General features: G+C 49.2%; 1 protein-coding gene and 1 pseudogene across 1 annotated transcript in view; one reads left to right on the top strand and one right to left on the bottom strand.

Annotated features, from left to right (window-relative positions):
• The first annotated feature begins 12,472 nt into the window (after positions 1–12,472).
• The window catches only part of SERGEF (secretion regulating guanine nucleotide exchange factor), a 271,874-nt gene continuing 264,897 nt past the window's right edge, over positions 12,473–19,449 (top strand). The window contains exon 1 of the mRNA XM_063944109.1: positions 12,473–12,548. Within this exon, the coding sequence (XP_063800179.1) occupies positions 12,507–12,548 (42 nt within the window). The 5' untranslated portion in view covers positions 12,473–12,506. The remainder of the gene's footprint in view (positions 12,549–19,449) is intronic.
• Positions 15,477–15,595, bottom strand: LOC134971326 (5S ribosomal RNA; annotated as a pseudogene).

Below are 19,449 nucleotides of genomic sequence, written 5' to 3'. Positions count from 1 at the left end.
TCATCACTGCTTCACTGGACGGACTGCGGTCTGTCCGGCTCAGCGCTCCAGTCTCTAGGCAGCGGCGGCACTTCTCAGCGTTCCACTGACGCAGCCAGCTCTTCTCCCCAGGCAGGGTCTTCACCTTTCTAGCTGGCACTGGTGCTGCGGTCTCTCCGGCGCTGCGGCTCTGATCCTCCGGCTGTGGTCCACTCAGCTGCTGGGCATCCACCTCCCCATCGGACCATGCTACACCGGATCCTACATAGCTGTGGTTCCTCAAGCACGCTTCCCCATCTCCCCAGGCTCCCCTTCCTGCGCTGGGGACCTGCTTATTTCAGTCTCTGTCCCTCTGGACCTCCTCTATCCTGAGTCCCCACTGGCTCCCTTTCCCCAGCAACGGACCGCCCCAGGTGCCTTCTGCCCTGCAACCTGGGGTCCCAATCACCAGGGGACAATCTTCCCGGGCTTGGCTGTTGCTGGCCTGGGGGAAAGACAGTTCTAACTCCAATGGTGCCAAATCTCCCTGTCCAGGGCTGAAAGGGTCAGCAAGAGTTCAGCCTACTCTCTATTATGGGCTTTGTAGTTTCTCTGTGTAATCAGAGGCTAATTAAACTAAAGTGAGCCCCTGTGAATTTACAGAAGTGTAAGGGGTCAATTTACACCCAGGGGGACCCCTGTATATGTGTATATTAAAAAAAGAAAAAATGATATGCACATGTGGGGGTATTACACATTTCTACATATTCAAGCAGAAAAAACGTGGATTTTGATTTTAAACCGGAGGATAAATTATTCCTCCCTTCTTCTTCCCAATTTCTAATGGTATCGCCCTTTCTAATAAAATGCCTTTTAAGGGTAAGATTCCTCACATATAAATTTAAATCTATATACAGATTCACTTTGTTTACTGGACACGATGGAGCAAAAGAGAGTCCTTTTTGTAGGACTTTTACCTCATCTGGTTTTAGAATTGTTTTTGACAAATTGTATATACCTGTAGGTAAATCCTTTATTGTAGATTGCGTTTTTTGGGGGTCCCTTTCCAGAGCCCCTCTTTCCCCTCCTAGAGCCCTTCTCCTTTTTATACTTTGGGGTGTATCTACTAATCCTCTCTGTATGTATTTGGGTGGGTTCTGTTGTTCCCGAAAAACCTGACATTCAGAATCTTCATCCTCTTTGAAAGAATGTAGTCTTTCATATCTGTTTTTGTGAATTAACCCATTCATAGATGGTCTAAACCGAGGGTTCTGTTGATAGTTAGAGGTTGAACTGTTCTGATGGTTAGATTGAGAGTGTTTTCTACCATGCCAGGTTTTCCTAACTTTCTGCCAACCATTCCTCTCAGGCTGATTTTGTTTGTAATTATATGTCTGGTTGCCATTGGAAACTGGCTGTCTTTCTGTTCTCCGTCTATCTTCATATTTCTGATGTTTATACTGTGAGTGGGGAACCCACTTTTGTGGTTCACTCCTTCTTTTCTCATTACTATATACATGCCAATCCCTCACTTGATTTTTGTCGTAATCCTCTTTATCCCTCCGATATATCTTCCTTTTTTTTTATTTTTAACTTCTATCTTTATTACCTTCTCTTCCATTTTTTTTTTTAATTTGGGTAATTTTTTCAGAGGGTGGAATAGAGTCTATCTCTTTCTCTACTACACTGAGATCTTTCTCTACTTCCTTCAAAGTTTTTCTTTTTTTTTTATAAATCAATAACCAAATAAGTTCAAAAGAGCATTCGTCTAATATTCTGTACCACTCCTTCATAAACTGCTCGTTATCATGCCCTAAAGTGGGATTTTTAGTTAGTCTTAAACCACGTGGGATCCTTTTACATTTAAGGTAATTTTCCAACCCCATAATGTCTCACCAATTTTTTATTTCTTTAATTGCTAGTTTCTCTAGTAATCCAAACTTGTCCTCTTCTTATTACCACATTTACAGCTTTCTCAACAGGTGGGGATACAAGTTCACAAAAAATCCGATCACAATCCTGTGATCGTTTTAATCTGTTAGCATTACCACTTAACTGGCGTGGTCAGATTTCATGCAACTGCGTCGTCCCACCCTGTCCCCCCGTTTTTGATGAGGAGATCCGTTCTGCAGATGTGCATAATATAATGTTTAAATATTTAAAAAAATACTTTTTCGACTTTATTAAATAAAATACATTTTAAAAAACAATGTTGTTAATGCTTTTGAAGGGAAAAATCGTCAGTTAAGTGGTTAATATTCACTCAGTATCTCCTATATAATAGCCCAGATCTGTGACTCTGTGCCTGGGACTCTAACACTGGGCGGAGTCATAGGGCTGGGTGGAGTCACAGATGTGGGCTAATCTATGCAGATCAGTGATGCCTGGCAATGAGGAGCAGCTGGCACGGGCATGGCACAGGAAGGGGTGTGTGAGGGGGTATGTTGTACAGACAGGGGCACCGGCTTACTGTGTGCTTGACCCCCCGCATCAGCACGCTCAGCAGGGGCTCGCTGGTGCAGGACAGCTTCCCTCTGCCACACACCATGCTTCTTCTCAACGCACATGTCCCCAGTCTTCCGACCAAGGTCTGGTCCAGCCGGATCCATCGTCCCTCCGGTCCCGCGGCGGTGATGTGAGCCCGGAAGGCGACTCTCCGTCTGATGCTGAGCGGGTCTCACTCCCGCTCCCCGCCTGAGCGCCGGTGCCTCTCCCCTGCCGGCTGTCAGAGTAACCCATGCAACGGCCTGACACAGCGAGGATAGAGGCAACCCTCCACCGCGCTCCCATTGCCAACTCAGCCCTCCCCCATTTATCCGTCCGGTGTTCCTGGTAGAGCCGGACCCTGCTTCAGACACGATGGCTGCCTGCTGTGGCCAGTGCGGACCGCTGCATGTGGGGCGGCTGGCGGGGAGAGATGTGAGGCAGAGCGGGTTACGTGGGAGCAGGGCCACCACAGACTGCTGTGCTCCCCGGCTGTCCGCGACAGCGCTATAGTTACCCTGACACTGAGCCCGGGTGGCCTGCAGCCCAAGCGGAGGAACACCCGCAACCCCCGGGCTAGCACCTCAGTGAGACAGTACGAGAGAGGCTGACATGCCATGTGTGTGCGGGAGCTGCTGCTGCTGCTGAGAGATGGGATCATAGGGGGAGAGATTAGCAGTGTGACAGATAGCTGTTAATGCATACCCTCCAACTACCTTACTGGCAGGTACAGTACCCGCAGTGCCTCCGCACCCCTCCACCATCCGACGCACCTGCCCCGTCCTCACCTGCAGTATCCCCACTCCTCCCCCACATGCGGCGCCTCCGGAGCCCCTACACCACCCGCGGCCCCTACTCCCTACCCCTACCCGCGGCACATCCAAACTCCCTCCCCCATCTGCACCCCCCTCTACCCGCAGCATCTACAGATACCCTCCACCATCCGCAGTCCCCACCGCAACCCCCCTCTCTCACCCACAGTGCCTCCTGACCCCCTACCCCACCCGAGGCACCACCAACCCACCCTTTCACCACCGGAGCGCCTCCGGACCCCCACCCCCACCCCTCCACCACACGCGGTACTTCTGAACCCCCTACACCACCCGCCACCACCACCCTTCCCCCACCCGCAGTACCTCCCGACCCCATCCCCCGCACCCCCACCCCTCCCCCACTTACGGCGCCTCAGTACTCCCTACACCACCCTCTGCCCCCACTCCCACGCCCCTCCCCCACCCACACCACCTCCCAACCCCCTCCGTCATCCCTGCCCCCTCCACTCGCAACATCTACAGACACCCTCCCCATCCGCGGTCCGCCCCACAACCGTCCCACCCGCTGCGCATCCTAGCCCCCTACCCCACCCACGACACCCCCGCACCCGCAGCGCCTCCGGACCCCCTCCATCTGCCGCACCCCCGTACCTGCCCCTCCACCACACGCATTGCTCCCGGACCATCTACACTACCCGCAGCGCACCCACGCCTTCCCCACCTGCAGCGCCTCCGGAATCCCCTCCCCCATCCACAACATCCCCGCACCTGCCCCTCCCCCACCCGCGACACCCCCGCCCCTTCCTTACCCATAGCGCCTCCGGATCCCACTCCCCCACCCGCAGCTCCTTCCGACCCCCACCCCCATCCGTGGTCCCCCCCACACCCGCTGCATTCTATACATTGTGCGCTGTGGCGCTGTTCACGCTGTTGCAAGGGGCTACGCCCCCTTCACCATCGGACGCCCTTTCATTGGCCCTCATTCCGAGTTGTTCGCTCGTTATTTTTTTCTCGCAACGGAGCGATTAGTCGCTAATGCGCTTGCGTTTGGTATTTTACTCACGGCTTTATGAAGAAATTTCTTTGTTCTGGTGATCGGAGTGTGATTGACAGGAAGTGGGTGTTTCTGGGCGGAAACTGTCCGTTTTATGGGTGTGTGCGAAAAAACGCAGCCGTTTCTGGGAAAAACGCGGGAGTGTCTGGAGAAACAGGGGAGTGTCTGGGTGAACGCTGGGTGTGTTTGTGACGTCAAACCAGGAACGAAACTGACTGAACTGATCGCAGTGGCAGAGTAAGTCTCGAGCTACTCAGAAACGGCAAAGAAATTTCTAATCGCAAATCTGCTAATCTTGCGTTCGCAATTCTACTATGCTAAGATTCACTCTCAGTAGGCGGCGGCTTAGCGTGTGCAAAGCTGCTAAAAGCAGCTAGCGAGCGAACAACTCGGAATGAGGGCCATTGTGCAATATTTAACCACTAACAAAATGCAGGTAATACTCCATATAATACATATATTGAACCCTAGAAAGGCGTGCAGGGGTTAAAGGGGTGTAGCCCCTTATGACAGTGTGAAGAGCGCCCGTAGGGCGCGATGAATCACCTAGTAGTATTGTATGTGCAATAAAAGGAACAATGTATAGAATTATCAAACTGCCACGGTCTTAACACACAGATAAAACAATTTAAAAACAACAACTTAATAGATTGAGGCCCTCATTCCGAGTTGTTCGCTCGCTAGCTGCTTTTAGCAGCCGTGCAAACGCTAAGCCGCCACCCTCTGGGAGTGTATCTTAGCTTAGCAGAAGTGTGAACGAAAGGATCGCAGCGCTGCTACAAAAAAAAGATTTTGTAGTTTCTGAGTAGCTCGAGACCTACTTCTAGCTTGCGATCACTTCAGACTATTTAGTTCCTGTTTTGAAGTCACGAACACGCCCTGCGTTCGGCCAGCCACGCCTACGTTTCCCCAGCCACTCCTGCGTTTTTATCTGACACGCCTGCGTTTTTACACACACTCCCCGAAAACGGTCAGTTACCTCCCAGAAACACCCACTTCCTATCAATCACTCTGCGGCCAGCAGTGCGATTGAAATGCGTCGCTAGACCTTGTGTGAAACTGCAATGGCTTTTGTGAAAGTACGTCGCGCATGTGCATTGTGCCCCATATGCATGCGCAGAAGTGCAGTTTTTTTGCCTGATCGGTGCGCTGCGAACGAAAGCAGCTAGTGATCAACTCGGAATGACCACCTGAGCCTTATGGTCAGCTGCAGGTAATTGACTGGATTCACAGTAGCACATAAGGCTACAGATGGGTCCTCCGTTATCTTGGCTGGCTGAGGCATTAGTCGCGATCGGGCATACGCAGTGTGCCTGGGCGCAAGGAGGTGCGCCTAGTTGTAGGGATGCGCACAGAGCATTGGCGTTACCTTTGAGTGTAATACCTGCGATCATCCACCAGATGTCGCTTTTTAAAATCACCAATGCGCATGCATGTGGTCTCCATTAAAATACAATACTGAACGACAGCGTAAGAACTACTTTACTGGTGCGTCTCATTACGCTACATTATGCTACAGTATGTCATACAGTATATAACAGTATATACAGTACAGACGTAAATAGTACAGCATATACAGATGCAAACGAATGTGTTACAGGTACAGTATGGTCTATTGATGTTAGGGATATGTGAGCGTCCAAATCCCGTAGTATTAAGTATAATGGGGAGAGATAAAAGCTCCTCCCTAAGTTCCTGGATGCCAAATCACTGTGCTTAGCGTCTCTGTACGGTATTTTCTATTTGAGTACTAAAGAGCATGAACAGCTTGTAACGTACTCTGCTGTAATGGTTACAGCGGCACGTGTTATCTTTATAAGTATATGGGGAGAAATAAAAGCTCTTCCCTAAGGGGTATATTTACTAAGATTCGTATTTTTACAGATTTCAGCCGAGATCAATCTCGGCTGACATCGGCAGTGTACAAATGCAACTTTTTTAAATAAAACACGGTAATTTACTAAACTACCACGTTTTGTTAATTCAAGTTCACCGATGTCGAAGTAATTGGTATTGCTGGCAGTGTTTTACAGGAGAGAACAGCCAGACTTAACACAATGAAGACCGGCCGGATCAGTGTGATCCGTGCAGGCATTCATTGTGTACAGTATAGAAATAGTTAAGAATGGGGAAAAAAAATTGTGTGGGATTCCCCCTCCTAAGCATAACCAGCCTCGGGCTCTTTGAGCCGGTCCTGGTTGTTAAAATACAGGGGGGGAAATGCATAGGGTTCTCCCGTATTTATATAACCAGCACCGGGCTCTTGGGCCGGCCCTGGTTCCAAAAATACGGGGGACAAAAGATGTAGGGGTCCCTTGTATTTTTAAAACCAGCACCGGGCTCCACTAGATAATGCCATAGCCGGGGGACACTTTTACATTGGTCCCTGCAGCCGTGGCATTGCCCCCCCCCCAACTAGTCACCCCTGCCCGGGGTACCCTGGAGGAGTGGGAACCCCTTAAATCAAGGGGTCCCCCCCTCCAGGCACCCAAGGGCCAGGGGTGAAGCCCGAGGCAGTCCGCCCCATCACTGGGCGGTGGATGGGGGGCTGATAGCCTTTTTTTGTGTAAAAAAAAGAATATTGTCTTTTGTTTTAGAACTACAAGTCCCAGCAAGCCTCCTCCGCTTGCTGGTACTTGGAGAACCACAAGTACCAGTATGCGGGTAAATAACGGGCCCGCTGGTACCTATAGTTCTACAACAAAAGAAATACCCAAATAAAAACAAGATACACACTCCGTGACAGTACAAATTTATTAAAACACACTTATACACTCATACATACTTACCTACATCCTACGCCGCCCAATCACGTCCACTTGTCCAGTAGAATCCAAGCGTTTACCTGTAAAAAAAAATATATACACTTACAAACAATCCAGTGATGATCTGTCCTCTTCGTTCCAGAAGTAATCCACTGGCTTGTCAAAAATAAAAATACGGAAACCCGTTCCACGCCAGTAAAGGTAAACACAGAACCCCCTTTCCCCGAATGCCGGGCGCCCCCGTGACTCCTGTCACTGGAGATCCCAGCAGCCAATCAGGGAGCGCCACGTCATGGTGCTCTCCTGATTGGCTGAGTGCTCCTGCCCTGTCAAACAGGAGTAGCGCATTGGCTAGAATGGAGGATCGCGCTCCTCCATTCTAGCCTATGATGGGAACGTTGCGGTCTGCGGTTAACCGCAGGGTGTATTGGGGTCACTCTTGTGGGTGACCCCAATTAACTTTGTGGTTAGCCGCAGACCGCAAAGTTCCCATCATAGGCTATAATGGAGCTGCGCGATCCTCCATTCTAGCCGGTGCGCTACTCCTGATTGACAGGCTAGTAGCGCACTTCCTCCTGCATTTGCATTGCAAATGATTTGCATACTGTCAGAAAACTTATTCCCTGCTTCATATTTCATTTTATTGCTAGGACTACTTGGTGGATCCCCTTGTTTCACTTTCAGGTCTGCAGCAGCAAAGGGGAAGTGCTGGCACAGCAGGAGTTAAATGTGGACCCTGGTCCGATCACATGGTCTGGATTTTGATAGCTGATTGGACAAGGCAGGCTGGGAGCAGAAGAGCCTTTTGGGAAGAAGGAGGAGTCGACTGGAGTGACAGAAGGTGCTGGACACATGTTGAGCAAGGAGCAGAGCGGGAGCTGATAACTGGTGCCAACCGCAGGGTCACGCTGGGCGGTGAGAGCAGCGCTGCAGAGTGGAAGCAGTGGGATGTTGCCGGGAAGCCAAGTGCCGGGTGAGTGAGTGTGAGATGTCATAGCCGGAGATCAGACACTGCCAGACCTAGTGAAAGGCGCAGACGCCGTGGCCATATTGTTACAGTGAGGGACTGTTGAAGCTGGTCCAGCAAGTGAATACCTCCACTCTAAGGGTCTGAGTTAGAACATTGAGACTGATTGACCTAAGTCACAGCAGACCTGACACCCAGCCCAAGTATCCACTGTCACTCGCTGTGCAGTGTTAAGAGGGTGCAGACAGCATAGCACCATTTTCACAAGCTACTCCCGGTTAAAACGCCAGTAAAGAAAACCATTCCCCTGTGTTGACGCTGTTGAAACATTAAGGTCTTAGTTATTGTGCATGTGCAAGTCAGATATTTAACATGGAAAGGACTGAGTTGTTTGAGCAAGTGAAAGTAATTGAAAGATACTGAGTTTGTTTAACCAAGAGACCCTCGTTGTCAAGTGAGTTATATTTGTCATGAGACACTAGCATCCCTTCGCTAGCTACAGCCTCTTTGAATAGAACTGAGATATATTATCATTATTACAACCCAGGGTTCTTTATATATCTGTGTGCCACTTCCCCCATTGCAACACTGTGGCATTACAGAATTCTACAGAGCTCTAACGTTATTTGCCTGTGAAGATCAGTAAACCTTGGCTTGGGAAAGCTAGGAATTTCGTAATTGTTATTGTAAAAAAAAAATTTTCATCACTCTCCTCATGACCACATTGTAGACTGCAAATTTGATTATAATAGGATAATGTCTGTGATTCTGATAATAATCCGCCAATATATGTGATTCAATTGATTGTCTTCTGCATTTTTGAATGATCCATGTGATGTGAACTGTAGCCAATTGTCTTCTCTTTACTCTTCTTTGATGCCTAATTCTTCTTGTGATTATCTAAATTTAATGCCAATTAACCAATCATTATCTACAATCCAGAGTTCATTGAGGCTCAATAAAAATACATCCTGATGGAATTGCTGGCTCACTCCTGTTTTGTATTAATCTATTTACATCTCTGAACATGGTTCTACATAACAAGATATGGGGAGAAACAGGTCAGGGGGAAAGTCTGTCACATAGCCACCCAACACCTGTGATACCTCTCTCAACCACTCAGACGTACCTGCCAACCCTGGGGTGGTAAACCCTTCAACATGTGGTCGAAATATGGACATTTTCCAGTCCACCCACTCCATAGTTATGCCATGGTACGTCCAGAAATCCTGCACTTGCCCCAGCTTGCACAAATCGGGCAGAAACATGATCCAAAATGAGGTGTTTTACAACCCGGCTCTTCAGAAATAAACCCCCCGAGCTGGAACAGCTACAGCAAATAGGTACGTTCTTTGGACAGTTTTGAACTTGCAAGGCACATATGCTATCCAGTGTCTGTTCCATATCATTTAACCTGTAATGTTGCGGCACACTTATTGTTTTCTGGATTGAAGTACTTTAAGTGGTTTTTAAATACTGACATCTACAGTCTATTTAATTGCGTGGATCTAATTAACGTCAGATTTGCCAGAGCATTTCTGATACATCATTTCAATGACACAAAAAAACACACACTTTTTTGACTATTCCGGTTGGGATTTTTTTGAGTTATGAGGAAGTATAATCAAATTACTGTAAGTGTCCTGAAAAAAAAAACAAGTTCTAATTTTTGTGGGTACTGTATTAAAAAAAATGACATGTTGGGAGTGTGACTGGGGCTATAAGCGTGAAAACAAGCTGAGCACAGGAGTGAAGAACATACCTTCTAAGATCTAGAATGGACACGAGCCGAGGAGCGTGTATGAAACAGGAGCATGGTAATGTGGTTACGGGGTGAAGTCTTACATCGCGCCCCTGTTTCTGTTACTCTGGGGGCATGCCCAGCGCACCCTAAGCTGCTGCTCTGCCCCTAGGCTCAGTGCCGCAGTAGTTTGATGCGAGACGTATGTTCCCCCACACGGGACACTATGCCCGCAGTGCCCAAAAAGTGAGACTCTTTTGTCAAAAGTGGGACGGTTGGAGGTTAGCGTGAAAAACACATCAACAACAAAGGTGTTAAGGGAAAGGGAGCTCCTAAGGGTGAAGGACAATTCTCCCTCATCCTTCCCACTCCTGCTCTGAAGTGGGCTGGGAATGAAGGGGGTCATTCCGAGTTGATCGCTCGCTAGCAGTTTTTAGCAGCCGTGCCAACGCTATGCTGCCGCCCGCTGGGAGTGTATTTTAGCTTAGCAGAAGTGCGAACGAAAGGATCGCAGAGTGGCTACAAAATAATTTTGTGCAGTTTCAGAGTAGCTCCAGACCTACTCAGCGCTTGCGATCACTTCAGACTGTTCAGTTCCTATTTTGACATCACAAACATGCCCTGCATTCGACCAGCCACGCCTGCGTTTTTCCTGGCACGCCTGCGTTTTTTCGAACACTCCCTGAAAACGGTCAGTTGACACCCAGAAACGCCCACTTCATGTCAATCACTCTGCGGCCAGCAGTGCGACTGAAAAGCTTCGCTAGACCTTGTGTGAAAGTACTTCAGTCGTTGTAATATTACTTAGCGCGTGCGCATTGCGCCGCATGCGCAGAAGTGCCGTTTTTTTCATCATCGCTGCACAGTGAACATTTTCAGCTAGCGATCAACTCGGAATGACCCCCGAGACTCGATGAGGCAATACACTATAAACTGCATCATTGCGGCCCCTTCCTCTATGATGCAAAGCTGCCATTTGCGGAACTCTACTGTTGGAGGATGGGACGCACATATGCAATTTGCATTGCCATGCCAACATCTCTCTTTACTTGACCTGACCCTTCTCTGGACCTCCTGGAGGGTGATGGATAAAATCTGCCATGCACGTCATGTATGCAGAGCTGCGCATGTCTCAAAATGCATCCACTTTCACATCGGCAACACATTTGTTTATAACAATATTGCAGCAGATGCTGGGGCGTATCTAGAGAGGAGGGGACCCGTGTGTAGTCTCCGTGTGTGGGCCCCCTCCTCTCCCGTAGCCGGCAGCGCCGCTGTTAGCGATCTGAGTACTGAGACTCTGGCACACTCTGCCGCCGCGCCATTTTTTTGGAGTCCTGCGCATGCGCTGTAGACTCTGGCACTGTGCCATGGTCTCTAGTGCTCAGTGCACTAACAGTGGTGGTGCCGGCTACGGGAGAAGAGGGAGCCCACACAGACAGTCACCGATGACACCGGAAAGGTAAGTATAGAAGAAATGGGTGCAGTGTGTGTCTGGATCCACTGTACACACTGCATCCATTATAGATACGCCACTGAGCAGATGCAGATCAGACATAGACAGTATGTGCATAATTGGTGGTCTGCACAAGCCAGAATTTACTGAGCTGTGCCTACGTTCCACCTCTCTGGCTGCAAGGCTTGATTCCTTATGTGTGAGCCATACTTGCCGATGGTAAAACTTTCATGGAGGGTCCAGGGGAGTAGGCGTCCAGGTGGACAGTATGGGGGCGTAGCACAATGATGGTGCCATCATGACCTCGTCCCCACGGTACAATCAGGACCGTCTTAACAACATTGTAGCAAATAGGAAAAGTAATATACTCGGGCCCTTATCCACGAATTCACAGGAATAAATGAAGAAAAAATAAATAAATTAGCATAAACTACCCCTCCTGCGGCCCCGTGCTTTCTCTACACATGATTCCATACAGTGTATGGCTGCCAGTACTCTGATTGGTGGATATCTCCACTCATCCACCAATCAGCATGCTGATAGTCATTCACAGTCTGGCTGCAGGCTGGGAGGAAGGTACAGAATGCTGCTTCTCTACCTGCCTCCCATGAAGTTCCGGAGGCACTAGACCTGGTATGCAGATTTTACCTGGCCCAGCCTGTCCCTGCTTGGAGGCCCTTAGAATCGTTGGGCCCTGGGCAGTTGCCCAGTGTGCCTATACATTAAGATGGCCCTGGGTACAATACTATTAGAGATTGTAAAGCGGGGTGGGAGGATGTGCCTAGACCCACGGCTTAACTGGGGAAGTGGGAAGCATTTGGGGGACACTGCACCCCTCCTCAGAATTTGGGACATTTCGGGAGTCAAGATACAGTAATTATGTAACACGGTCCACTGTGCAATCACGCATTCGCCTACACTCGCTAACAGGACTCGCACAGTCCAAAACCCCGCAAATTCTGCCAAGCCAACTAGCAGAGGATCCGCACTGCAGCGGCCCCAGTGTTTTTTTTTTCTTGCATTTTTGTTCATTATAGCTAATTGCTGTACAGTGTTTCCAGATGCAAGAGTTCATGTAATGTGCAGGGAAAGGACGCCTTGCTATTTCTTGCTGCTTTGTTCTAAAGACGTCTAGGAGTAGGAAAGAGAGGGTTACATAACAAGCCATAAATCTCCTGGCAAGAATAGAATCTCTATTCCCATCACAGGTCTTGGTGTAATTATCACTCTGGCCGGCAGATGGCGCTCGCAGACTCACTCTTCTCTTTACACTCGCCGCTGGGTGACGTCACATGCGGAAGTGATACGATGAGTGGAGAGGAGGAAGAGCGGCAGCTGCTCTGCGCCTGGGTAGGTGTGACGCCGCGCCTGCCGCCAGGGGGCGCGCATGGCTCCGGAACTACAGGTCCCAGCAACCTTTACACGTATAGACAGGGCATGCTGGGACTTGTGGTTCTACAACAGGGGCATTGCCTTAGAGCAGGGTGGAATACTTACTGTACTCGTGCATGGGTGCCTCTCCTGGCTTATCGCATGCTTGCAGTGCTGGTGACCTGACTAGTGCGGCTGCTTAGTGCTAGACCCTGATATTAGACATTGCTGCTGCATATATTTTTGCCTGGACAGTAGCTGCAGCCATGGAACATGGGTAGCATATATAATATCCCTCCTTCACGTTCTATCTGCAGTAACAGTTTACAGCAGTTTGTGGAGTCAGTGGCTAATATCCCATCGTACAAATCAGTGTACAGTATTCAAGGTATATACTCATACTAAAGTAATGCTACTGAGTACTGATAATAGAGATTATTAAATGATATTGTGCCTGATTCAGATGTGGTTGGAGGTGCTATCACTTCCTTGGCAGCGGCAGTGATAGCTCTGTATGGCGATGCAGCAGGTGGCCTCTATTACAAGCGGACGCCTCCTGCTGCAGGGTAGCGTCTAGATTCTCTTCGCGCTAAGGACCTTTCCCATAACCCCCTGGGTCCATGTCACAATCTATTTGGAATAGTAAAGTGTGGCGAGCGGAGCGAGACACCGAGCCCGATGCGTGGCGAGCGTCCAATGCTGCATAGAGAAATAAATTTGCCCCAAACGATCGGAGAACGAAGGAGACATTTAGATGCTGTAAGGGCGGAAGTGCTCTCCTGCCCTCTCGTTTTGTCACGTCCAGGTCCTTAGCACGAAGGCAACATAGACACAACCCCTGCTGCAGTAGTGATCCGAGCGAAGCAGCATAGGATCAAAGCACTCACCATTGGGCGGCGTGAAGCACATATTTGGATCCCCCCCCCCCCTTTTTTTTTTTGCAGATGGCAGGAAATCTCTGCCTAACGATGGGATCCTTTGCCTCTTCCCTCCCCCTAAACAGCAGCAACATTTTCACCAACGGAGGCCTCCCCCCAGACGGCAGCAGACTGTACTGTGTTGCGCAAAGTACCGATAATTGGTACTTTGCACATCAGGAAGCAACTCCAACCACACCTGAATAACCCCCATTATACGCACACTAATGTCCGTATGCAGGGCATGATTTAAAGATGTACGCAGACCACACAGCCGCTGGGTCTTTATACTGAGTCGCTGTGCAACAGTAATGCTGCAGGAGGCGTCTTGTGTAAATAGACGCCTCCTGCCGGCCTCTCTAATCAGCTGCGACGCTGCATCGGATTCTCGGTGTGAATATCGGTCAGGTTACTCGGGGTGACCGGGAATCTCACGCTGCTGAAGCCAGTGACGCTGCATTAAAAATAAGCAGCTGGTGGTTTTAGCAAGTCCAGAAACCGTGGCTGACAAGCCCCCGTCTTCTGCAGCGCTGTCTGTCACCGCCCCGTCATCTCCCCCAAACGCAAGCAGCATGTCAGTCATGCAGTGTTTGGGGCACAGAGAGCAACATCGCAGCCCTGGATGTGCAAATGTGCAGTGCGGCTTCTGCGTGTGCGCAGATCTAGAAACATCGTAGATGTACGTATGAATTTGGCTCACTGCTCGCAGATAGTCCTGTTAAATGCCCACATGCTCTATTCCTTGTAAGCCTGCTGAAGGTTACCCCTTCATACATACAGGGGATACTGTACTTCATTTGAAGGAAGCTGTTTTTGGAGGGTTTCCCACAAAATATTGTTAATAAATAACCCCTAAATAACTAAACCGCTCGTAGAATTACTCATCCAATAGTTACTGTATTATATTGGTATTTCTCTTACGTCCTAGAGGATGCTGGGGTCCACATTAGTACCATGGGGTATAGACGGGTCCACCAGGAGCCATTGGCACTTTAAAAGTTTTAGAGTGTGGGCTGGCTCCTCCCTCTATGCCCCTCCTATCAAACTCAGTTTAGAAAATGTGCCCGGAGGAGCCGGTCACAGCTAGGGGAGCTCTACAGAGCTTTCCTGGAAAAGTTATAAATAGAGTTGTTGTTTTTTACAGGAGGCTGTTGGCAACAGCCTGCCTGCAGCGTGGGACTAAGAGGGGGGGAGCAGTGTCCGCCCAGCGGAGTCTGAGCCACTGACTCCGCTGACTGGACACTGAGCTCCAGAGGGGTCTGATCGGTCTCCGCCACATGGGAACCGCTCGCCCCAGCAGCATGCTGCCGACCCCTTACAGAGCTGAAGTGAGTGGTGAGTTAGTCACCGACCCCTGAGTGGTGAGTTAGTCACCGGCCGGTGTGAAGATGACGGCAACGGGGAAGGACGGTACCAGAGGCACATGGTGCTGTGCTGTGAGGGGCACCCTGGGCCAGCGCTTACCCCACACACTGGTCATGCAACAAAAGAAGAGAAAATAAGACTCTTTTGTGGGCGCACTCTTATATGTATATGTATAGAAGTCTCAGAAGAAACAATGTTAAAAAATATGTAAATTTTATTAGCAAGAATCGATAAAATGGTAGTAGAATATACTGTCAGAAATATCAGAAAGGGGGAGGGTAGGAGAAAACAGAACAAATTTTTACAGTGTAAATACTGAATAATAGTTCTAGTCAGAAAAGGGGAGGGTAGGAGAGCATAGAACAAATTATTACAGTGTAAATACTGAATGATGGTTCTGAACTGCCTGGGTTCAAAAATACAGTAAATAACAGCAGGAGGCCTGAAAAAGTATATCTATATGAATCCTGAGTAGGTATGTGAATAAATTATACAGATATATTAGGTTGATGATAGTCCGCTATATCTATTATAGGTATTGTAGAGACAGATAGAGTCGAAAGGCTTGAATAAGTGAGATGAATCTGCTGTCAGTGTTAGACGCTTGAGCAAAACCGTCCAAGAGTTTCTACTAAACTGAGTATTCCTCAAGAGTCTCCCACTTGAGTACTAACCCAGCCCAACACTGCTTAGCTTCCAAGATCGGAAGGATTCGGGCGTTGCCAGTGTGGTATGATAGTAGAAGAAATATTTGATATCGAAGGCTCAGGAATCACTGATGAGAGTTCACGAAATGGAGAGGAAAAGGAGTGGATGTAGATTGGAGAGGAAAATAGGGGATCTGCTGCCAATGTTAGACAGGGATGGTTACCCCTGAATCAATGGTGAGAGTCCTGAATTAGAAGAAGTGGGGAAAAAGAAGAAGAAGAGAAAGAGACAATACTAGTCTAAAGTTGTTTAGGTGAGATTAATAAGATACAAATGGACAAAAAGTCCTGCAGGAAAATTGTTGCACAAATGCCAATCAATTACAGGGTGCTAATAATGCCTGTGATGTTAATACCAAACGTTGTGACAGGCTGATTGTAGAAGAATTGGCAGAAAGAAAAAAGTAAAGAGTGCTTGAAACCATAGAAAAATAACTGTTTGATACTAGCAGATTGATATCAAGTGTCTCAAAGAGATAACAAGTGGAAAAATTAGCAAAATAGTAACATATCAACAGTTCTATCATAAGATGAATTATTACTTTTATGTCTCACTGATATCAGAGCTGCAGAAATACATTGTATAATAATAATAATGGTTGAAAAAGCTACTATAAATCTTTGCTCCAAGTGGATTTTGAAAGAAAAAAGAAGAGAGAAAAAAACTAGACAAGATACTGAGCCCGTAAATATGTCGGATTCAAAACCGAACACAGCTCTGGTAATCCATTATAGCTCCACAATGTCATATGTCATAAGATGGGGAGACGTACGCTGCCGGTTGCCTACAAGATAGGTACTATCATAATCTGATATAGATTGGTTTTATAAGACAGTATATACAATGAGCATAAGAAATGAATACCAAATGGATATATAGGAAATATACTGTAATTGTGTAGATGTTACCCGCAAATAGAAGGAACGGTCAGCCACTGGTATGAGGCATGATACAGTGTACACAAGGGATGTCCGTTTCAAGGTCCAGACGTGTCGCGAATGCAGGATACAGTATTTGCTGAGATTGCACTGTGCGATGCAGCCACAGAGCAGATCAGTCTATCTGGTCTGTTTCGGAGACAAAGTCTGTCAAAATCGTAATGTTGCGGGCTGCAGTTGTAAGATATAACTGCAGGGCTGGTGCGGCTGTCTGTGTCCGAGATAGCGGTGGCAGTTGCACCGTGTATAGGCTAGTCTGCACTGATAGCGATGGCTGTTGCACCGGGCATAGGCTAGTCTGCACTGATAGCGATGGCTGTTGCACCGGGTATAGGCTAGTCTGCGCTGATAGCGATGGCTGTTGCACCGGGTATAGGCTAGTCTGCGCTGATAACGATGGCTGTTGCACCAGGTATAGGCTAGTCTGCACTGATAGCGATGGCTGTTGCACCGGGTATAGGTTAGTCTGCACTGATAGCGATGGCTGTTGCACCGTGTATATTCTAGTATGCACTGATAGCGATGGCTGTTGCACCGGGTATAGGCTAGTCTGCGCTGATAGCGATGGCAGTTGCACCGGGTATAGGCTAGTCTGCGCTGATAGCGATGGCTGTTGCACCGGGTATAGGCTAGTCTGCGCTGATAGCGATGACTGTTACACCGGGTATAGGCTAGTCTGCGCTGATAGCGATTGCTGTTGCACCGGGTATAGGCTAGTCTGTGCTGATAGCGATGACTGTTGCACCAGGTATAGGCTAGTCTGCACTGATAGCGATGGCTGTTGCACCGGTTATATGCTAGTCTGCACTGATAGCGATGGCTGTTGCACCGGGTATAGGTTAGTCTGCACTGATAGATGGCTGTTGCACCGTGTATATTCTAGTCTGCACTGATAGCGATGGCTGTTGCACCGGGTATAGGCTAGTCTGCGCTGATAGCGATGGCGGTTGCACCGGGCATAGGCTAGTCTGCGCTGATAGCGATGGCTGTTGCACCGGGTATAGGCTAGTCTGCACTGATAGCGATGGCTGTTGCACCGGGTATAGGCTAGTCTGCGCTGATAGCGATGACTGTTACACCGGGTATAGGCTAGTCTGCGCTGATAGCGATGGCTGTTGCACCGAGTATAGGCTAGTCTGCGCTATTAGCGATGGCGGTTGGATCGGGTATAGGCTAGTCTGCACTGATAGCGATGGCTGTTGCACCGGGTATAGGCTAGTCTGCACTGATAGCGATGACTGTTGCACCGGGTATAGGCTAGTCTGCACTGATAGCGATGGCTGTTGCACCGGGTATAGGCTAGTCTGCGCTGATAGCGATGGCTGTTGCACCAGGTATAGGCTAGTCTGCGCTGATAGCGATGGCTGTTGCACCGGGTATTTGCTAGTCTGCACTGATATCGATGGCTGTTGCACAGGGTATAGGCTAGTCTGCACTGATAGCGATGGCTGTTGCACTGGGTATAGACCTGTCTGCGCTGATAGCGATGGCTGTTGCACCGGGTATAGGCTAGTGTGCGCTGATAGCGATGGCTGTTACACCGGGTATAGGCTAGTCTGCGCTGATAGCGATGGCTGTTGCACCGGGTATAGGCTAGTCTGCGCTGATAGCGATGGCTGTTGCACCGGGTATAGGCTAGTCTGCGCTGATAGCGATGGCTGTTGCACTGGGTATAGGCTAGGCTGCACTGATAGCGATGGCTGTTGCACTGGGTATAGACCAGTCTGCGCTGATAGCGATGGCTGTTGCACCGGGTATAGGCTAGTGTGCGCTGATAGCGATGGCTGTTGCACCGGGTATAGGCTAGTCTGCACTGATAGCGATGGCTGTTGCACCGGGTATAGGCTAGTCTGCGCTGATAGCGATGGCTGTTACACCGGGTATAGGCTAGTCTACACTGATAGTGATGGCTGTTGCACCGGGTATAGGCTAGTCTGCGCTGATAGCGATGGCTGTTACACCGGGTATAGGCTAGTCTGCGCTGATAGCGATGGCTGTTACACCGGGTATAGGCTAGTCTGTGCTGATAGCGATGGCTGTTGCACCGGGTATAGGCTAGTCTGCGCTGATAGCGATGGCGGCTGCACCGGGTATAGGCTAGTCTGCGCTGATAGCGATGGCGGCTGCACCGGGTATAGGCTAGTCTGCGCTGATAGTGATGACTGTTGCACCGGGCATAGGTTAGTCTGCACTGATAGCGATGGCGGCTGCACCGGGTATAGGCTAGTCTGCGCTGATAGCGATGGCTGTTGCACCGGGCATAGGCTAGTCTGCGCTGATAGCGATGGCTGTTGCACCGGGTATAAGCTAGTCTGCACTGATAGCGATGGCTGTTGCACCGGGTATAGGCTTGTCTGCACTGATAGCGATGACTGTTGCACCGGGTATAGGCTAGTCTGCACTGATAGCGATGGCTGTTGCACCAGGTATTGCGCTGATAGTGATGGCTGTTGCACCGGGTATAGGCTAGTCTGCACTGATAGCCATGGCTGTTGCACCGGGTATAGGCTAGTCTGCGCTCATAGCGATGGCTGTTGCACCGGGTATAGGCTAGTCTGCGCTGATAGCGATGGCTGTTGCACCGGGTATAAGCTAGTCTGCACTGATAGCGATGGCTGTTGCACCGGGTATAGGCTTGTCTGCACTGATAGCGATGACTGTTGCACCGGGTATAGGCTAGTCTGCGCTGATAGCGATGGCTGTTGCACCAGGTATTGCGCTGATAGTGATGGCTGTTGCACCGGGTATAGGCTAGTCTGCACTGATAGCCATGGCTGTTGCACCGGGTATAGGCTAGTCTGCGCTCATAGCGATGGCTGTTGCACCGGGTATAGGCTAGTCTGCGCTGATAGCGATGGCTGTTGCACCGGGTATAGGCTAGTCTGCGCTGATAGCGCTGGCTGTTGCACCGGGCATAGGCTAGTCTGTGCTGATAGCGCTGGCTGTTGCACC

This window comes from Pseudophryne corroboree, chromosome 11 (genome assembly GCF_028390025.1).
Source record: "Pseudophryne corroboree isolate aPseCor3 chromosome 11, aPseCor3.hap2, whole genome shotgun sequence".
Lineage (NCBI taxonomy): Eukaryota > Metazoa > Chordata > Amphibia > Anura > Myobatrachidae > Pseudophryne > Pseudophryne corroboree.
The sequence above is the reverse complement of the archived record's forward strand: the minus strand, read 5'-3'. Positions and strand labels throughout refer to the sequence as shown.